We start from the raw sequence: 16,170 nt of genomic DNA on the forward strand, positions 1-16,170 counted from the left end.
AAAAAAAATATATATATATATATATATATATGTATGTATGTATTTGTGAGGTCAAATATAATAATCTCTGTTTTATGGCTTCTGCAGTTTGAGCCTTAGTTACAAACGGCTTCCCCACTCTGAAGTTAAAAAAGAATTTGCCTGTGTTTTGCTCTAGTATTTGTATTGTTTCTTTTTTTTTTACATTTAAATGTTTGATCCATGGGGATTTATCCTGGTGTGTAGGATGAGAACTGAATCAACTTTGTGTTTATTTTTTCCCAGTATTATTAAATGACCATTCTCTCTTTTTCCACTGACTCAGATGCCATGATTTATATTAAATTCCCACACGTATTTGGATCCCTCTCTGGGCCTTTTTCTCCGCTTCCACTGCTCCATTTATCTTCATTTACCAGCAGCACAATGATGTGGTCATTGAGAGTTTAGATAGTGTTTAGATTTCTGGTAAGGACGTACACTACCTACTGCTGGGTTTTTTTTTCCCCAGGTTTTTTTTGGTTTGTTTTAGAATTTTCCCAGCTTTACTGCTTTGTTTAGATCCTCATTTCCACGTTAATATCATCTTGTCCTATTAAAAAACAAAACAAAATCCTGTTGGTGTATTTTGGGGGTATCGTATTAAATGTATAATTAGGGAGGGACTTTCCTGGCAGTCCAGTGGTTAGGATTCTGCGCTTCCATGGGGGGCACAAGTTCGATCCCTGGTCGGGGAACTAAGATCCCACATGGCGCGTGGCGCCGCCAAAAAACTAAATAATAATTAAATTAACTTAGGGAAGACTGACATCTTCCCATCTGTGAGCAGTTCCATTTGTTTGCAACTACTTCTACTTAAAGGGCTTTATTTAGCTCCTCCAGTACAGTGGATACCTCCCTGCCCTGTGCTCCTGTCACACCTCGTACACACACACATACGCCAGTCACATGCTTGCTGACCAGATGCACCAGGGTCGCGCTGCTGCGGCTGCGGGCTGACCCCGGATTCCCACGCTGAGCGGGGAGAACCAATTCTTGCTCTCTTCTGTCCTCGGAGCCAGCACACAGCCCACACTCAGTCAATGTTTCCCCCCCGCCCCCTCCAGCTCTGGACTGCTCCGCCCACAGCGTCTACACCACCTGCGTTCCCTCCTGCCCTCCTTCCTGCTGGGACACAGAAGGCCAGTGCAAAGGCTCCAGAGTGCCGTCCACCTGCGAGGAGGGCTGTGTCTGTGAGCCCGGCTACGTGCTCAGTGGACGGCAGTGTGTGCCCAGGAGCCAGTGCAGCTGCAGGGACGCCCAGGGCAACTCCCTCCCTGTGAGTGGGGGCAGGAAGTAGGGGTGGGGGCAACACACCTTCGGGATGCCATGTTCTCCTTTCCTGTGCCTCTCTCGGCCTGGGCCACCCACGCCTCTACCGCTGGCCCCGGGTGTGAAGGCTGGTGATGGGGCAGGGTGGCCTCCTGCCAGGTCTGGGCTAGAGGGTGCATGGTTTGGGTTTGGGGACTGAGAAATGCAAACCACAGGGATGCAGCCGGTACGGTGGCTTTGATATGAATCCTGATGGTACCACTCACGAGTCAGGGGACCTCTGTGACCTCAGTTTCCTCATCTGTAAGACAGGTTCAGCAGTACCTCCTGAGCAGCCTGTGTGAGACACCCCGAAAACAATGCCTCTAGGGGGCGGTACAGGTCCATAAGGGTGCAGATGGCACTGGGAATGCCTCTGGCCCGTGCCAAGTGAGCCATCAGACTGTAGGCTTAGGCTGAAGTCGTCGAGGAAAGAGAGCTGGCCCTTCCCTTCTCACTCCCCGTTCTTCCTGCGGCGTCTGCAGGCGGGTAAGTCCTGGTTCTCCGGAGGCTGCTCCAAGAGGTGTGCCTGCAGAGCGGGCGCCATTCAGTGCTGGCCCTTCACCTGCCCCTCGGGCTCCCAGTGCCAGGCCAACAAGGACGGCAAAGACTACTGCGCACCCGAGAGTAAGGGGGCCCTCGGGGAGGTGGAGCCAGAGGGGCCGAGGCTGGGGACTCTGGAGAGGGAGGGACCCGGCGTGGGCAGGAGTGGGCCTAGGCTCTCAGGCTCTTACCAGCTCCCTGGTCGCCTGCATGATCCTCTCTGGGATCTGCTATCTTAAGTGCAAAAAGAGGGAACCAGACAAGGAGATCCTCTCAAGATGGGAGAGGGAGAAAGTGGAAGATCAAGTCCACGGGGAGCCCAGGGCTAAGAGGGAAGGTGACAGGAGGCCCCAGGCAGGTGAGGGGCTCTGGGGCAGTTACATCACTCAGGGCGCCTTCTCAGCGTTGGCCCTTCTTTTCAGAGTCGGAGCAATGCACAATTTATGGGGACCCCAGTTACCACACGTTTGATGGCTTCAGCTACCGCTTCCAGGGCCGCATGACCTACTTTCTGATCAAGACCTTGGACGTGCTCCCTGATGGGGTGGAGCCCTTGGTCGTGGAGGGCCGCAACAAGGTGTATCCATCCTTCAACCCCATCTTCCTGCACGAAATCATCGTGACGGTCTACGGCTACACAGTCCAGCTCCAGACGGAACTGGGACTTGTAGTAAGAGCCAGGCCAGGCCGGGAGGGTCTGGGGAGGCAGGTTGGGCCATGGGAGGCCACCTGGAGCAGGTGAAGCCAGGACTCTGTGTTCCCTGGGAAGGTCCCAGCAGAGGCTGCCTAGTTTTGGAAATCAGAATCAGTGCCACACTCACCTCCTTGGGGGGCGGGGAGGGCAGAGGAGGGCAGTGGGATTACACACAAGGTGGGAGAGAGGCAGGGGGAGAGAGAGAAGGGAAACTCATGCAGTGTGAGGGTGGAGCTGTGCTGAAGAAGTACCAGGGCACCCACCTGCCAGTTTCTTTGCAAGGAAGGGGCTGAGGCTGCAATAGGAGCAGACCTCAGGGAGGCCTTTGCCACTCGGGGTAGCAAAGCTTCCTGCGGTATCTTGTTCCCCGGAATGACGGCACCGAGAGGTACCAAGATGTGCAGAGAGACAGAGGCCAAAGCGGCAGAGGGTCACCTTGATTCAGGCCTCCGTGCGGCTCCTGTCTGCCTTCTCCAGGTCAACGGTCAGAAGATGACCATCCCCTACGAGCCCAACGACCAGCTGCGGGTCACCATGCGAGGCCATCGCCTGTATCTGATCACAGACTTTGAGCTGGTCATCAGCTTCAATGGAAAGAACAATGCAGGTACCTAAGCGTGGGGACCGGAGGGCCGAAGGGACATTCCAAGGATGGGGGTAGGGAAAACCACGTCTTGGGCCGAGCGTAGTGAAAAGACCTCTGCCTGGGAGTGGGGCCCCCGAGCTCCAGGGGAGGACCCAGGAGGGGTGGGAAGTGACGAGGTGGGGAGTTTCGATTCTGGGACCCCTTCCTCCTGCAGTGATCTCCCTGCCCATCACGTACCGGAGGCTTGTGCGCGGCCTGTGCGGCAACTACGACCAGAACAAGAGGAATGATTTTATGCTGCCCAACGGTGCCCTCACCCAGAACCTCCTTGTCTTTGGCAACAGTTGGGAGGTGAAGAAGACCAAGGGAGGCCTCCCCCGCTTCTCAAGGTGAAAGGGCTGGGGCTCTGAGCAGGGAGGCCCAGCCTGGGCTGGAGGGCGGATGAGCGACACGGCAGTATCTGTTTACACCCTGCTCACCCCCATATCCTCAGCGGAGGAGGAACCCCGAGGTCAAGGGCTCAGACTGGCCTGATTCTCCTAATCCCATCGTTTCTTTCCCCTCCCACTGACTGTGGGGCACCTGCCCTGTGGATCCCGGTCTATGCCCGAGCCCTCCCCTCCCCTCCCCCCGCCCCCCAGTTCTTCCTAAGTTCACAGCCATGGTGGGCCTCACCTGGCCCTTCACTATCTCTCTCCCAGGGAGGTACAAGAGGAGGAAGTGAAAGAAGAGGAGGCGTCAGGCTTTCATGTGTCAGAATGCAGCCCGGAGCAGCTGGAGCTCATCGAGCACACACGGGCATGTAGTGTGCTGGTGGACCCCCAGGGCCCCTTCGCTGCCTGCCACCAGCCTGTGGCCCCGGAACCCTTCCTGGAGTGAGTCGGGGACCCAGGACACGTGGGAATGGCCTTTCTCCAGGTCCTGGGGCCTGTTCTCTGATCGGCTCTCTGTTGGGCACAGTTCTCTCTGTGGCCTTGGTACCTTGTCTCTCACACACACACACACACACACACACACGCACACACACACACACGCACACACACACTGCCTGGTGGGGCTTCCAGGGCCTCTTCTGTGGGGCCGGGTCTCCTTGCCTCCCCCTCTCTGACAGCACCCAACTGTCCCTGCCATCCCCCCAGGCACTGTGTGTCTGATCTGTGTGCCGCCCGGGACCCCAAAGAGCAGGACGAGCGGCGTTGCCAGGTCCTCAGCGGGTACGCCATCATCTGCCAGGAGGTGGGCGCCACCCCGGTCAGCTGGCGGAACCACACCCACTGCGGTGAGGCCCTGACCTTCCCCAGCAGCGGGCTCCTGGCCTCCTCCCCCGCCCCCGGCCATTTCCGCCCTCTGCTCCGCTCTGAGCCCCCACCGGTACCCGCACCTTGGCTTCCTGCCTTGCTTCCCCCAGCCCTGAACTTTCCCCTTGTCAACGCCCTCCCGAGCTAACTCCTTCTGTGCCCTCACCCGAAGCCTCAGCCCCGTCACCCTGTCACCCCGTCACCCCGTCCTGCTCCTTCTAGCCGTTGCCCATCCTCGCTCCACCTCATGAGCTGGTGTCACAGACTAAAAGACACGTAAAGCTGGTCCACTCTTCTGGCTCCCCTGCCTCTACCAAGCTCTGTGCTCTGTTGGGTGACCTCGTTGCCCATACGTGGGGGGCCAGCCCCAGCGCAGCCACCTTCTGACTATGACTCTGTCCCCTCAGCCTTGCCGTGTCCAGCCAATACCGTCTATCAGAGCTGTATGACACCCTGCCCAGCCACCTGTGCCGCCCTGGCAGCTCCCAGGGACTGCAAGGGCCCCTGTGTGGAGGGCTGTGCCAGCCTCCCAGGCTACATCTACAGTGGTGCCCAGAGCCTCCCCCTGGCCCACTGCGGCTGCACCAACAATGGCATCTACTACCAGGTCCGGGCTGGAAGTGGGAGGCCTCGGGAGAGCAGGCAAGGAGAGTCAGACTCTGGAGGTGAACCAGAACCTCACCACCTCCCGCCCCTTCTCCCTCTCCAGCAGGGTGACAGCTTCGTGACCGAGGATTGCTCCCAGCGCTGCACCTGTGCCAGCGCGGGGGTCCTGCTGTGTGAGCCCCTCAGCTGCAGCCCTGGGGAGATGTGCACCCTGGGGAACCTCACTCGTGGCTGCTTCCGAGGTGAGCCCGGACCGGCCCTTGACAGCGGGCTGGGGTGGGGGTGAGGGTGGAGGTGTCCCTGGACCGAGGAGCGTCCCTTCCAGTCCTGTGCCTGGGACTCCATCTCATCAGTGTCAGGAAATTCGTGCCATGCGATCCCACTCTGTCTTTTTCGGGAGGGGCAAAGGCACAGGCCCTGCCTTCTCTGAGCCTCTGCTCTCTGCCGGGCACTGTGCTGGGCCCTTTGCCGAGCGTTAGCTTCCCAGGATCTCCTTTAGTCCTTACTCACCACCTGGGGGTACGCACAGCATCCCCACTTTATAGGTAAAGAAAATGGAGTTCAGAGAGGGTAAGCAGTTTCCCCAGAGCTCAGGGAGTGTAGAGCCAGGACTGGAAACCCGGCCAGCAGACCCTGGCGAGTCTCTGTCAGCTGCTGCTTTCTTCCCTGGCGTCCCAGCCCCCAGGCCCCTCTCCCTGGCTGTGGAGAAGCCCCTCTCAGAACCCCCCTCCCAACCCCTTCCATCCTTGCAGACAGCCCGTGCCTACAGAACCCCTGTCAGAATGATGGTCGCTGCCAGGAGCAGGGAACCCACTTCACCTGTGAGTGTGAGTTTGGTTACGGGGGACACCTCTGCACGGAGCCTCGGGCTGTGCCACCCCCCGAAAAGCCAGGCAAGAACTTCATCCCAGCCTGTATCCTCACAGCCTGTATCCTTCATCCCAGGCTGTATCCTCACAGCCTGTATCCCAGCCTGTATCCTTCATCCCAGCCTGTATCCTCACAGCCCCTTCCCCACAAACAATGGCCGCAGAATTATCCCATATATATAGTATTAACCTATAATATCTATTATAGATGTATAATAGATAGTATAGTATTAATGTGGTATATTACTATATGAAATATAATAATATAATATGATCCCTACAGATTAGCCGGATCAGTGTCCTTCAAGGATCTCAGAGTCCCTTTGCCCATCTCCTACCCACACACACTCTGGAATCTTCTGTCTGATCCTGAGCTCCCCACTTCTGAGATCTGTATGCCTCACCCTGCTGTTATCCCCCTCCCTTGTGTCCCTCTGAGCCTCCAGTACCTTTTATTGGTATTCTCCATCCCAAACTGTAATTCCTGTGAGCCTCTGGGCCAGCGGTTCTCCAACTTTATCCTCGTGCCTAAGATCGGGGTGGAGCAGGGCTGTCTACCTTGTTCATTCCGGGACTCGTCCCCAGAGATTTGGATCCAGTAGGTCTGGAGGGGGCCCCAGAGATCTGCATTTTTCACACGCTCCCAGGTGACCGATGGAAGTGATGCCTGGGCTACTCTTTGAGAAGCACGGACTGACATAATACCCTGGACTCTAGGGGACCAACTGGATAAACATCCCCTTAGAAGGTTCATAGGAGTTGTGTGTCCAGAAGCAGGAGGGCAGCACCAAGGCCTTGAAACCCCTGGGAGCAGCAGCCTCCTTGAGGGAGAAACAGCCACCCGGGATGTAGGGGATGCAGTCCCTCCAGGGTGGCGGCCGAGGACTGAAAGGGAGTGTCTCTGCCACCCCTTCCTATCCCACATCCCTATTTCTCTTCCCCATGCCCCAGAAGCCTCCAACTTTGCGGTCATCCTCTTGGGATCGCTGGTGCCTGTGCTGGTCATAGTGTCAGCAGTGACCAGAGAATGCATTTCCAGGAAAAGGAGGGGGTGAGTTTCAGGAAAGGGGAAGAGGAGGGGCGGCTGGTAGGGGAGCAAACACGGGGAGCGGGCGCCGACCTTCAAGCTGGTGTCTGTTCCCCACGCCCTCTAGGGAGAAAATGCAGAGCCAGACCAGAGACGAGCTGCCAGGTACCCGTGAGCACCAGCCCCACCGTCCACAGCTTTGGCTCCGCGAAGTCGAGTCTGCTTCTAATACAAGGTTTCCTCGCTTTCTCCTCAGATTTTGCTCCAGATCATGCCTTCAAAGTCGCTCAGTTTTGAGTTGTCCACAGAAGAAGGAGACATAAAATTATTTATTTTTGAGATGTGAATTTGTACATGATTCTGGTAGAGAAAGGCTCTGTGAGGGGGGTCTTGAGGGGAGAAGTAGGAGGGAGACGGGGTGTGAGGGTCTAGGGCTGGGGGCTCCACAGAGCGTCCAGAGGGGAGGGGAACAGAGGTCTGAGGAGGTGAGGGGCTGTCTGTCCCTTAGACAAAGCCACGTGAGGGTGGGCCACCCGCCCTCCGGCTTCGGGGATACAGGAGAAAAGTCTTCACGCCAGGAATCCTTGTTCTTGGCGGACTCGGCCTCAGAGCTCCCCACCGGCAGGTAGTGAAAGGTGATCCTGAGGTTTTACATTTCTAACGATGCGACTAAGGCGCTGGGCAGAGGCTAAGGACCGGGGATGCGGCTTTTTCCAAAGGGTGAACCGGCCGACCTGTGACCGAAAGGACCTTGGGGTTCCTATGGTAACTGAGGGTGGAGTCTGAGGGCCGGCTTGGGAGGAGTTTGGAGCTCCATCCTATTAGGAGTGAGCAGCTCACCTCAGCCAAAGGCCAAAGCGCAAACATTCCCACCCTGACCCCTGTGCCTCGTGCCTCTCACCTGGCAGGTCCTGGGGGAAGGGGTGGAACATCCTGCTTGGGCTCTAAGAAAAAGAAGGTTGTCAACTAGGGGTGCTCGGGATGTGGGACCCCCAAGGACAGGGGATGCCAAAACAGGCAGGACCCTGGTTCTAGAAAGGAATCCTTATCCTGTGCTTGTCCTGCAAACGACCCCACAAGCCACCTTCATGTAAGGAAGCAAGACCCACGTTGGCTGGGGAATGGGCTCCAAGGGAGGGGTGTCCCTGGCCAGGCCACCCAGCCCCTTAGCTGGGGGGAGCAGCTCACACTCTGGAGCTTGTGACAGGAAGGCTCAGGCATTCTGGAACTGGACTGGCCGTGCTTTAACCTGGGCATCACGGGGCTCCCGGCGGCATGCCTGCCTGCACTGAGCTCCCTTCTCCTGCTCTTTGAGCCTCTGCCTCTCTGTTCTTCATCTATATCCTGCCCCCTTGATCTCGGTTCCTCCCCTCACCCAGCTAAGGTCTCCTTATCTAGCCTGGATGTCTGGCTGGCAGCGAAGGAGGTGGCCTGGACCAGCATTCTCGAGATAGACTTCCTCCTTCAGGAAGTAGGGGGACCCAGACCCCCGCTGTCATCGGCAGGATGGACTCCCACCCACCCCCTTTTAGGGGTACAACACCTGGGCCGTGTCATCGAGGGAGGGGACAGAGGATTCCAGAGTATTATACTCCCAAAGGCAGTTGTAGAGGCAGGAAATTGGGGACAGGATCACTGCCGGAGGCTTCCTGGGCTGGGAGAGGCAGAGATTTTGATTTGGGGTCCTGTACTGACCCCAACACGACAACAGGGGTCAGCTGAGATGCAGAAATGGCAGGGCTGCACCAGCTTGACAAACCTGACCCGGTCCAGGGCTGCCCCTGCAGTTGTCCCCTGGGGCGGGCAGGCTGGGAAACCAAAGATGCTGAGAAAGACTTCAGGGCATTGACCCCCATCCTCATCTCATCTTCCTGTTTGGGAGGGAGAAGTTAGGGGAAGATACTCAGGTGGTTTCCCCTCCCTTCCCAAGAGGCTGGGAGAACCTGCCTGGGCAGCATCTTGAAAGGGGGAATTGTCCTCCCAACCCAGCGCAGCGTCTGTACACGTGTGTGTGTGTGTGTGTGTGTGTGTGTGTGTGTGTGTGTGTACTTGTGGGGGGTCCACGTCCTCCACTCCAGCCTCTGCCCCTCCTCCACAGCCAATGCAGACACTCCCCCCACATTGCCTCTAAACCAACCCCAGCTGTCAACATCTGGCCCACATCTGTCTCTTTCATGTGACTGGACCTCCACCCCAGATTCCCCCCTCCCCCCTTCAGGGGGCTGTAGGGCCGGGCTCTGAGCTCAAGGCCTCCCCTGCCTCACAAAGCCCCCTGCCAGGGCTAGGGAACCAGGGCAGGGGAGGGAGGGCAACCCCATCCCGGAGGTGCCCCAGGCTATTGGCAGAGCCATCTGGAGCCGCCGATGACTATCTTCCACTGCCCCCACCCTACCACCTCAAACACACCGTGGGGCTGGGAACCAAGCACCCAGCCCCGTCTCCAGACCTCCGACCCCTCTCAGCCTGGCTCAAAAGCTCCTTCACACCAGTCCCCACCCTCCACAGAAGTCTATTCCCCCACCCACCCCACTCCCAATCATCCCCAGAGCCTGGACACTTTCCATTTTCTTTTATTTATACAAAACAATTGTTTTAAATATAATTTAAGAACCCCTCCAAGCACCAGTGTCTGTCTCTTGTTTCTAACACCACTGCCCCCCACACCCCCTCATGGACACAGCTTAGGGGTACTTGGGGGGGCAGGGAAATGTCGGGTTGTGGTGTGACCAAGGCACTGTTCTGGAAACACACAACGATGGGTCCCTGTTTCAACTTGGGCAAAGGAGGCGATAAACAGGTCCCCTCTAACACAAAAAGTTACAAGGACGGTATTAAAAAAAAAAAAAAAGGGAAGGAAAAATAAGACCGAAAACAAAAAATAAAACTCAAAAACCTTCAATATGAAGGCAGCAGATGGGGGAGGGGCATTTACAAGGGAAAACCGAATTCGGTGGAGACAGCAGCAAGGTTGGGACATCCAAGTCCAATGATTTTGTCACTGGGCCGTGCCACCCCTTCCTGCCTCACGATTCGCAGGCTAGTCCCCCCTTCTCTTTGGTCTGCAGGGTCGCTGCCCTTCAAGGTGAGGAGGGGCACCTGGGGGCTCTAATTGGGGATCAGAGGGAGGCCGTGGGGATTGTGCCCAGCCACCCCCGGGATGTTGGCAGATTCTGGGCACTTCTTTTCCTCTGGTCAGACCCAATCCCGAGGGAAGGGCTCCCACACCCTCAGTTTGGGGTCCCCCGCTTGGGGAGGGTCTGATTTCTACACTCCCATACGGCCGAATCCCCAAATCCCTTCTCTCCAGCTCCCCGCCCCCATGGGTTCAAAGTGCAATCCAGTGGGGCCCGGGGATGGGAGCCTCTTGGGTCCCCACCCGATTCTGCCCCAGGAATAAGGGGAGCGGTGTCCCCAGCGTGGGAGTCCCTGCCGCTCCAGAGCTGGGGGGGCCAGGCGAGGAGGCGCAGGTCAGTACTGGGGCGCTGGTGTCCCCGACCCCCCTGAGGCTCCAGGCTTGGCCTGGGACTTCATGTGCTGGACACTGGCCAGGATTTTTTTCTGATGCCCCGCCAGAGTGACTCCGATTCGGAGCAGGTCCCTGGGGAAGAATGAACGAACGGCAAGGTGAGGCCACTGGGCTCCCGGGCGGGCGGCTCTCCTACCAAAACCCCATCCTCGCCTCAGGACTGTCCGCCAATCAGAATGGCCGGCGGGGAAGGGGGCTGACGTCAATAGTTGCCAGTCAGTTTCCGGAGGATTTAGGAGCCTCCACAGTTCTGCGCAGCCGCAGTAAGGAGCGGGGCTAGGTACCCGCGGGGGTCGAGATGCAGGAGGTGGGGCGGGCTGAGAGAGAGAGAGAGAGAGAGAGAGAGAGAGAGGGAAAGAAAGCGCTGGGTGGGTGGAGAGGAAGGGGCGGGAGAGGACAAAAACAAACTGCTCCCAGCCCCATCCTGATGCGGGGAGATGGGGATAAGGAAAAAAGAAGAGGTGAGAGAAATGGAGGGCAAGAGCTCGTGTCAGGGAATCCGTGTCAAGGCGAGGCTAGAGCAAGTCAGGGAGGAGATGCCCAGACCTGGTGGGGCAGACTGGCCCGGGACCTGCCTTCCAGGGAGAGGAAGGGCCTCCTGGACCCTCTGTGTCTGGGTTTATATTCCTTCTATTTCTGTGATTCAAACCTGGGGCAAGAAGAGTCGTTGGGAGAGAAATGCAAAGGCAGAAAGGAGGACCAGGGAGAGGCCAGCTAGGGAAAACCAGTATTTGGGAGGCGTTGGAATCATAAAACCATTTAACATTAAAGCTGGAAAGGCTCTCCAAAACCTAGTCCAACCTTCTCCTTTTATGGGTGGGAAAGCATCCAGAGTTGACACGTCGTTAATGTGAGAGCAGGGTCTGGAATGCAGACAGATGCACGAAGATACGTACAGATTGCGAGGTGGGAGTGAGATGGCCCCGGGCTGAGATGGTGCAAGAGGGTGAGGCACGCACAGCTGACGGGGAAGAATCCTGGGGCTCTCAGCCCCTGCAGCTGTTACCGCTTTGGCAGGGGAGGGGCTTGAGAAAACAGAGTTGGCACCAGGAGTTGACCCCAAAGGCCCCTGCTGAAACTGTGGGCCTGATTCTGGTCCCCAGGCACCACCCCTCCTGGCTGCTTGGCCCTCACCACTCCCCCACCTCCGTCTCCTGCCATGACTTACTCAGTGGAGATCTGGCTGACCAGCTCGAAGGAGCCAAACCCAGCGGCTGCAAAACTTTCTTCGTATCTTCCCATCTTGATGGCTCGAAGCCACTCGCCCACAGAGCCAAAAGCTGAGTAGTGAGGCTGCCGCTGATCCAGGAGGGGGTGCGAGGCCCTGGGAGGCAAGGATGGGGAGGACACACTGAGAACCAGCCTGTGTCAGGGTGAGGACGTACAGCCCAGCCCTGGAGAGGTGGACAGGGACCATCCCACATACCACCAAAGGGACGGATACTTCTCAGGGGGAAGCGAGGTTCTCAGGGGATGGCAGAGTGCAGGAAAGAGGGCCCATCCTCTGGGGTCCTCACCCGCCATTCTCGCGGGCCACGATTTTGAGGCTGGCAGGGTTCCGGATCATCTTGTCGAGGGCACTGACCACCTGGGGGAAGCGGGGCCGCGCGTTCCGGTCTTTCTGCCAACAGTCCAGCATAAGCTGATGCAGGGAGGTGGGGCAGTCTGGGGGCGGGGGCAACCGGTAGTCCTGTTCAATGGCATTGATCACCTGGAATGACAGGTAGAAGCACTGGGTGAGGACGTCAGGGAAAACGAGGCTGCCAAAGGACCCCAGGGAAACGGCGACTTAACAGATGCTGGGATGGCTGCTACAGCACCCCCCAGAAGGGCAATTCTGGGGGGTGCTCCTGGCCAGGGCCGAGGCCACTGGCTGTGGCTCAATGTCCCAGAAGCGCTTGAGTTATGATCCAGACATGTAACTTCCCAAGGCTGCCCTCCATCACTGTGTCCTTCTGTGACCAGATAGGCTGTATTGAACTCTTGGATACAGAGATCAGCTCCTCACAGCGCCACCCTCACCACCTCAAGGACCAAGCAGTGATGAGCTCTCTGAGAACCAACCCCCCGCCCCCACCACCGCCCCATATCCCAAGAGAGAGGACGTTCCAGGAAAGCTTGGTAGGACACTTACATCCTGATTGCTCATATCCCAGTATGGCCGTTCCCCAAATGACATGACCTCCCACATCACAATCCCATAGCTCCAGGCATCACTGGCAGATGTGAACTTCCGGAACGCAATGGCCTCAGGGGCTGTCCATCGGATGGGAATCTTTCCTCCCTAAAGATGGGGGAGGAAAAGGTGAGCTGAGGGACTCACAGGACTCAGGCATTCTGCCCCCCACCTTTGCGTTTCCCCCAGCTCAGGCCTCCTTTCTTTCTGGGACCCAAACACCCAGCTCCCCGACTCTTCTTTTCCTAGACACCCAGTAGCCAGGTTCCTTAAGCTGCCCCCCTCTGCCCCCACAAGGTCTACTCTTACATCCTGTCTTGGACCAGAGCTGTCAAGCCCTCAGCCTCCCAACTTTCCAACCTGCCCTGCTCACCTGGCCCTAAGAACCTAGTCCATATGCCTGTGCCCCAGCCTCACCAGAGAGCTCGTGTAGGTGGGATCAGAAGAGTTCTCCTCCAGGAATCGGGAGAGGCCAAAGTCTGAAACCTTGCAGACGAGGTTGCTGTTGACCAAGATGTTGCGGGCAGCCAGGTCTCGGTGGACGTAGCTCATCTCAGCAAGGTACCGCATGCCCGAAGCGATGCCCCGTAACATGCCCACGAGCTGGATGACGGTGAACTGGCCGTCGTTCAGCTGGAGATGGACATGGCGGGGGCGTGGTTCGGACAGCTCCCCCACCGCTCCCCCTTCCTTCCATGTTCTAAACAGTATTTGTCCCTCCCAGACCCAACTCACAGACCCACCTGTAGGACTGGCCTGCTGACATCCCAGGTAAACCACCCCCTTTTTTTAAAAAAAAAAAAAAAAAAAAAGTATTTTTATTTATTTTCTTATTTTTAAATTTTATTATTTGAAATCTATAGACGGTTTATTTTATTTTATTTTTTGGTCGTGCATGCGGGATCTTAGTTCCCCGACCAGGTATCGAACCCGGGCTCCCTGCATTGGGAGTGCGGAGTCTTAACCACTGGACCGCCAGGGAAGTCCCTCCCTCCTTTCTTTTACCCTGAGTTCTCTCAGCTCTTACTATGGTATCGTGACACAATGCTTGTAATTGTCCCACTTTCAAATATTTGCTTTCAGTCTCTCATAATTAGATTATAAGGAGACATTTTAAGATTTTCTTCCTTTTAACCTAGTATAGTGCTTTACATCCAGGAAATACTCGACAAATGCCTTTGATCTATGTTCTCTTTATTTGACAGCAACAGAGCGCTGACAGTTACGAGCGTGCTCTGAAGCCGTCCTTCGACAGGCGGAGATGCGTGCGTTGGTGCTGAACCTGCCAGTCTCGCTCAGCCCTCTTGGACCAACAGTATGCAGGATGCAAGAGCACAGTGAGGAATTGGGTGTGATCAGTGACCACGGCACCAAAACCAAGGTCTAAAGCCCGACCTTGAGCTTTATAGAGTTGCCTCTCACAGGGTAAGCCAACCAGTCATGGACAGTTAACTCAGCCCACCTTCTGGGTTCAGCTAGCACGCAGGGGACCCTCCGCAGCCCTCCAGGGCCAGCAACACAGAGTTCAGAAACCGAATTCTGAATCCATCCTCCAAGCCTGCACCCACCCCACGCCTCACATCTCAGCTGGTGGACTCACTTCCAGACGCTCAGGGTAGAGACCTCGGAGTCTCCCGCATCCATGGCTTACAATCCATCAGCAAGTTCTGCTGACTGTGCCTCCAAAACGCACCCCAAACCAACCACTTCTGCGCATTCACTACAGCCCCCATGGCCTGAATGATGCCAGTGTTCTCATCGGCTCCTATCCCCCAGTATCCGTCAGAGGGATCTCCTTAAATCACCTCCCTCTCCTGCTGAAAAGCTTCCCCTCAGACTTCTAATCACATCCAAATTTCTAAGGTCACGAGGCCCAGCCGCCAACCGCAACGTGATCCACTATCACTCCTCTGCTGACCTGGTTCAGCTTCACCAGCCTTTCTGCTTCTTCAACAGGCTGGGATTCCGCCCACCCTGGGTTGCTACTCTCTGCCCCCGACACGCTTCCCCCCATCTTCTCATGGCTGGCTTTCTCATCTACCCAAACGTCATCTCTTCTAAGATAGACCCCCTTCCCTTTCCTGCAACTGGACAATGGAACAGACTCCCGTATCCACAAGGGAGGGTCAGACCATTCTGGCAGTGCTCCAGGGTCTGCCTCAGCATCCCTCGTGTTGGCAGCCGGGTAGCCTGTGTCTCCTGATGCGGTGCCACGGGAAGTACACGGCTCCCCCTGATGGAGGCTGGCCACAGACGTTTAATTTTGAACTTAGTACAACATTAATAGACATTGCTTCCCTTACAGGAAACACAGAGAAACAAGCTAGATGACCCCACAAGGAAGAATCCGATAAATCCCGAAGATAAGACATTCAAGTGGACAAGTGGCCCAGCCCTTCAGTGTATCGGAACCCCAACAAGGGACTGTCCTGGATGTAGAAAAGGCTCAAAACAATAACCACAGGTGCAATGCTTGATCCTGAACTGGATGCTGGGACATTTTGGGGACAACTAGAGAAATATGAGTATCAAGTTGGCATTAGGTGATACCAAGGAATTGTTGTAATTCTGTTAAACGCAATGTTACTTTGTTATGTAGAAAAACGTTTTGGGGACTTCCCTGGTGGTCCAGTGGTTAAGACGCCGCACTTCCACTGCAGGGGGAGCGGCTTCAATCCCGGGTCAGGGAAATTCCGCACGCCGCGTGAAGCGGCCAAAAAAAATAAAATTTTGGTTTTTTACAGAAGATGCATAGGAAAGTTAAAAAAATAATAAAATTCATACAATTTTGTTAAGGTAGCAAAAATGAGCTCTTCTCTCTCATTTCTATGATCCTGTTTAATATTTTTCACATCTGAAATCATGTTTACTTTTTGTAAAACCTTGTTTGTACTTGTTAATCTTCAGTCTCCCCCATTACGCCACCAACTCTCCAAGAGCAGAGATGTTCACGGCTCTATCCCCCGAGGCCCAGTACAGTGGCTGGTACACAACGAGGCGCTCAGTAAATATCTGTCACGAGGACAGATGACAACCCCTCCATATCCCAGGGTCAGCCGGCCCCACAGGGAGACCAATCCCAGGACTCAACCTTCCCTGGTGGAGAATGAAGGGTAGAGGGGCAGTGATGCAGGACCCACTGTCTGTCCCGGGTTCTGAGCTCCTTGGTTGCACTGCGGGAGCACAGGGTGGATGCGGAAGGCTGGGAGCAGGGGGTCTCACCCTCAGGAAGGAGTCCAGGGCGCCGTTCTCCATGAACTCGGTGAGAATCATGACGGGCACGCTGTTGGTGACCACGCCCTCCAGGCGGATGATGTTGGGGTGCTCGAACTGGCCCATGATGGAGGCCTCGCTCAGGAACTCCCGCCGCTGCCGCTCCGTGTAGCCGCCCTTCAGGGTCTTGATGGCCACACAGCTCTCCTTCTTCCCTGGGGCCTTCAGCCGCCCCCGGCACACCTCCCCAAACTCGCCTTCAGGAAGGAGGCCGAGGGTCAGCTCTCCTGTCCCGCCCCCCCC

General features: G+C 56.3%; 2 protein-coding genes across 2 annotated transcripts in view; one reads left to right on the forward strand and one right to left on the reverse strand.

Moving 5' to 3' along the window:
* The window catches only part of LOC112399878 (zonadhesin-like), a 32,093-nt gene extending 21,744 nt beyond the window's left edge, over positions 1-10,349 (forward strand). Inside the window, exons 30-43 of the mRNA XM_024745279.1 lie at positions 1,086-1,297; positions 1,815-1,956; positions 2,295-2,542; positions 3,044-3,173; positions 3,367-3,541; positions 3,854-4,027; positions 4,292-4,431; positions 4,858-5,057; positions 5,160-5,298; positions 5,809-5,949; positions 6,877-6,976; positions 7,080-7,117; positions 10,018-10,034; positions 10,260-10,349. Of these exons, the coding sequence (XP_024601047.1) occupies positions 1,086-1,297; positions 1,815-1,956; positions 2,295-2,542; positions 3,044-3,173; positions 3,367-3,541; positions 3,854-4,027; positions 4,292-4,431; positions 4,858-5,057; positions 5,160-5,298; positions 5,809-5,949; positions 6,877-6,976; positions 7,080-7,117; positions 10,018-10,034; positions 10,260-10,349 (1,946 nt within the window). The remainder of the gene's footprint in view (positions 1-1,085; positions 1,298-1,814; positions 1,957-2,294; positions 2,543-3,043; positions 3,174-3,366; positions 3,542-3,853; positions 4,028-4,291; positions 4,432-4,857; positions 5,058-5,159; positions 5,299-5,808; positions 5,950-6,876; positions 6,977-7,079; positions 7,118-10,017; positions 10,035-10,259) is intronic.
* Positions 9,507-16,170, reverse strand: part of EPHB4 (EPH receptor B4) — a 17,082-nt gene continuing 10,418 nt past the window's right edge. The window contains exons 12-17 of the mRNA XM_024745483.1: positions 15,877-16,124; positions 13,072-13,287; positions 12,613-12,762; positions 11,996-12,189; positions 11,647-11,802; positions 9,507-10,550 (exon numbers count right to left, since the gene is read on the reverse strand). Of these exons, the coding sequence (XP_024601251.1) occupies positions 10,421-10,550; positions 11,647-11,802; positions 11,996-12,189; positions 12,613-12,762; positions 13,072-13,287; positions 15,877-16,124 (1,094 nt within the window). The 3' untranslated portion in view covers positions 9,507-10,420. The remainder of the gene's footprint in view (positions 10,551-11,646; positions 11,803-11,995; positions 12,190-12,612; positions 12,763-13,071; positions 13,288-15,876; positions 16,125-16,170) is intronic.

This window comes from Neophocaena asiaeorientalis, unplaced genomic scaffold (assembly GCF_003031525.2).
Source record: "Neophocaena asiaeorientalis asiaeorientalis breed wild unplaced genomic scaffold, Neophocaena_asiaeorientalis_V1.1 scaffold461, whole genome shotgun sequence".
Lineage (NCBI taxonomy): Eukaryota > Metazoa > Chordata > Mammalia > Artiodactyla > Phocoenidae > Neophocaena > Neophocaena asiaeorientalis.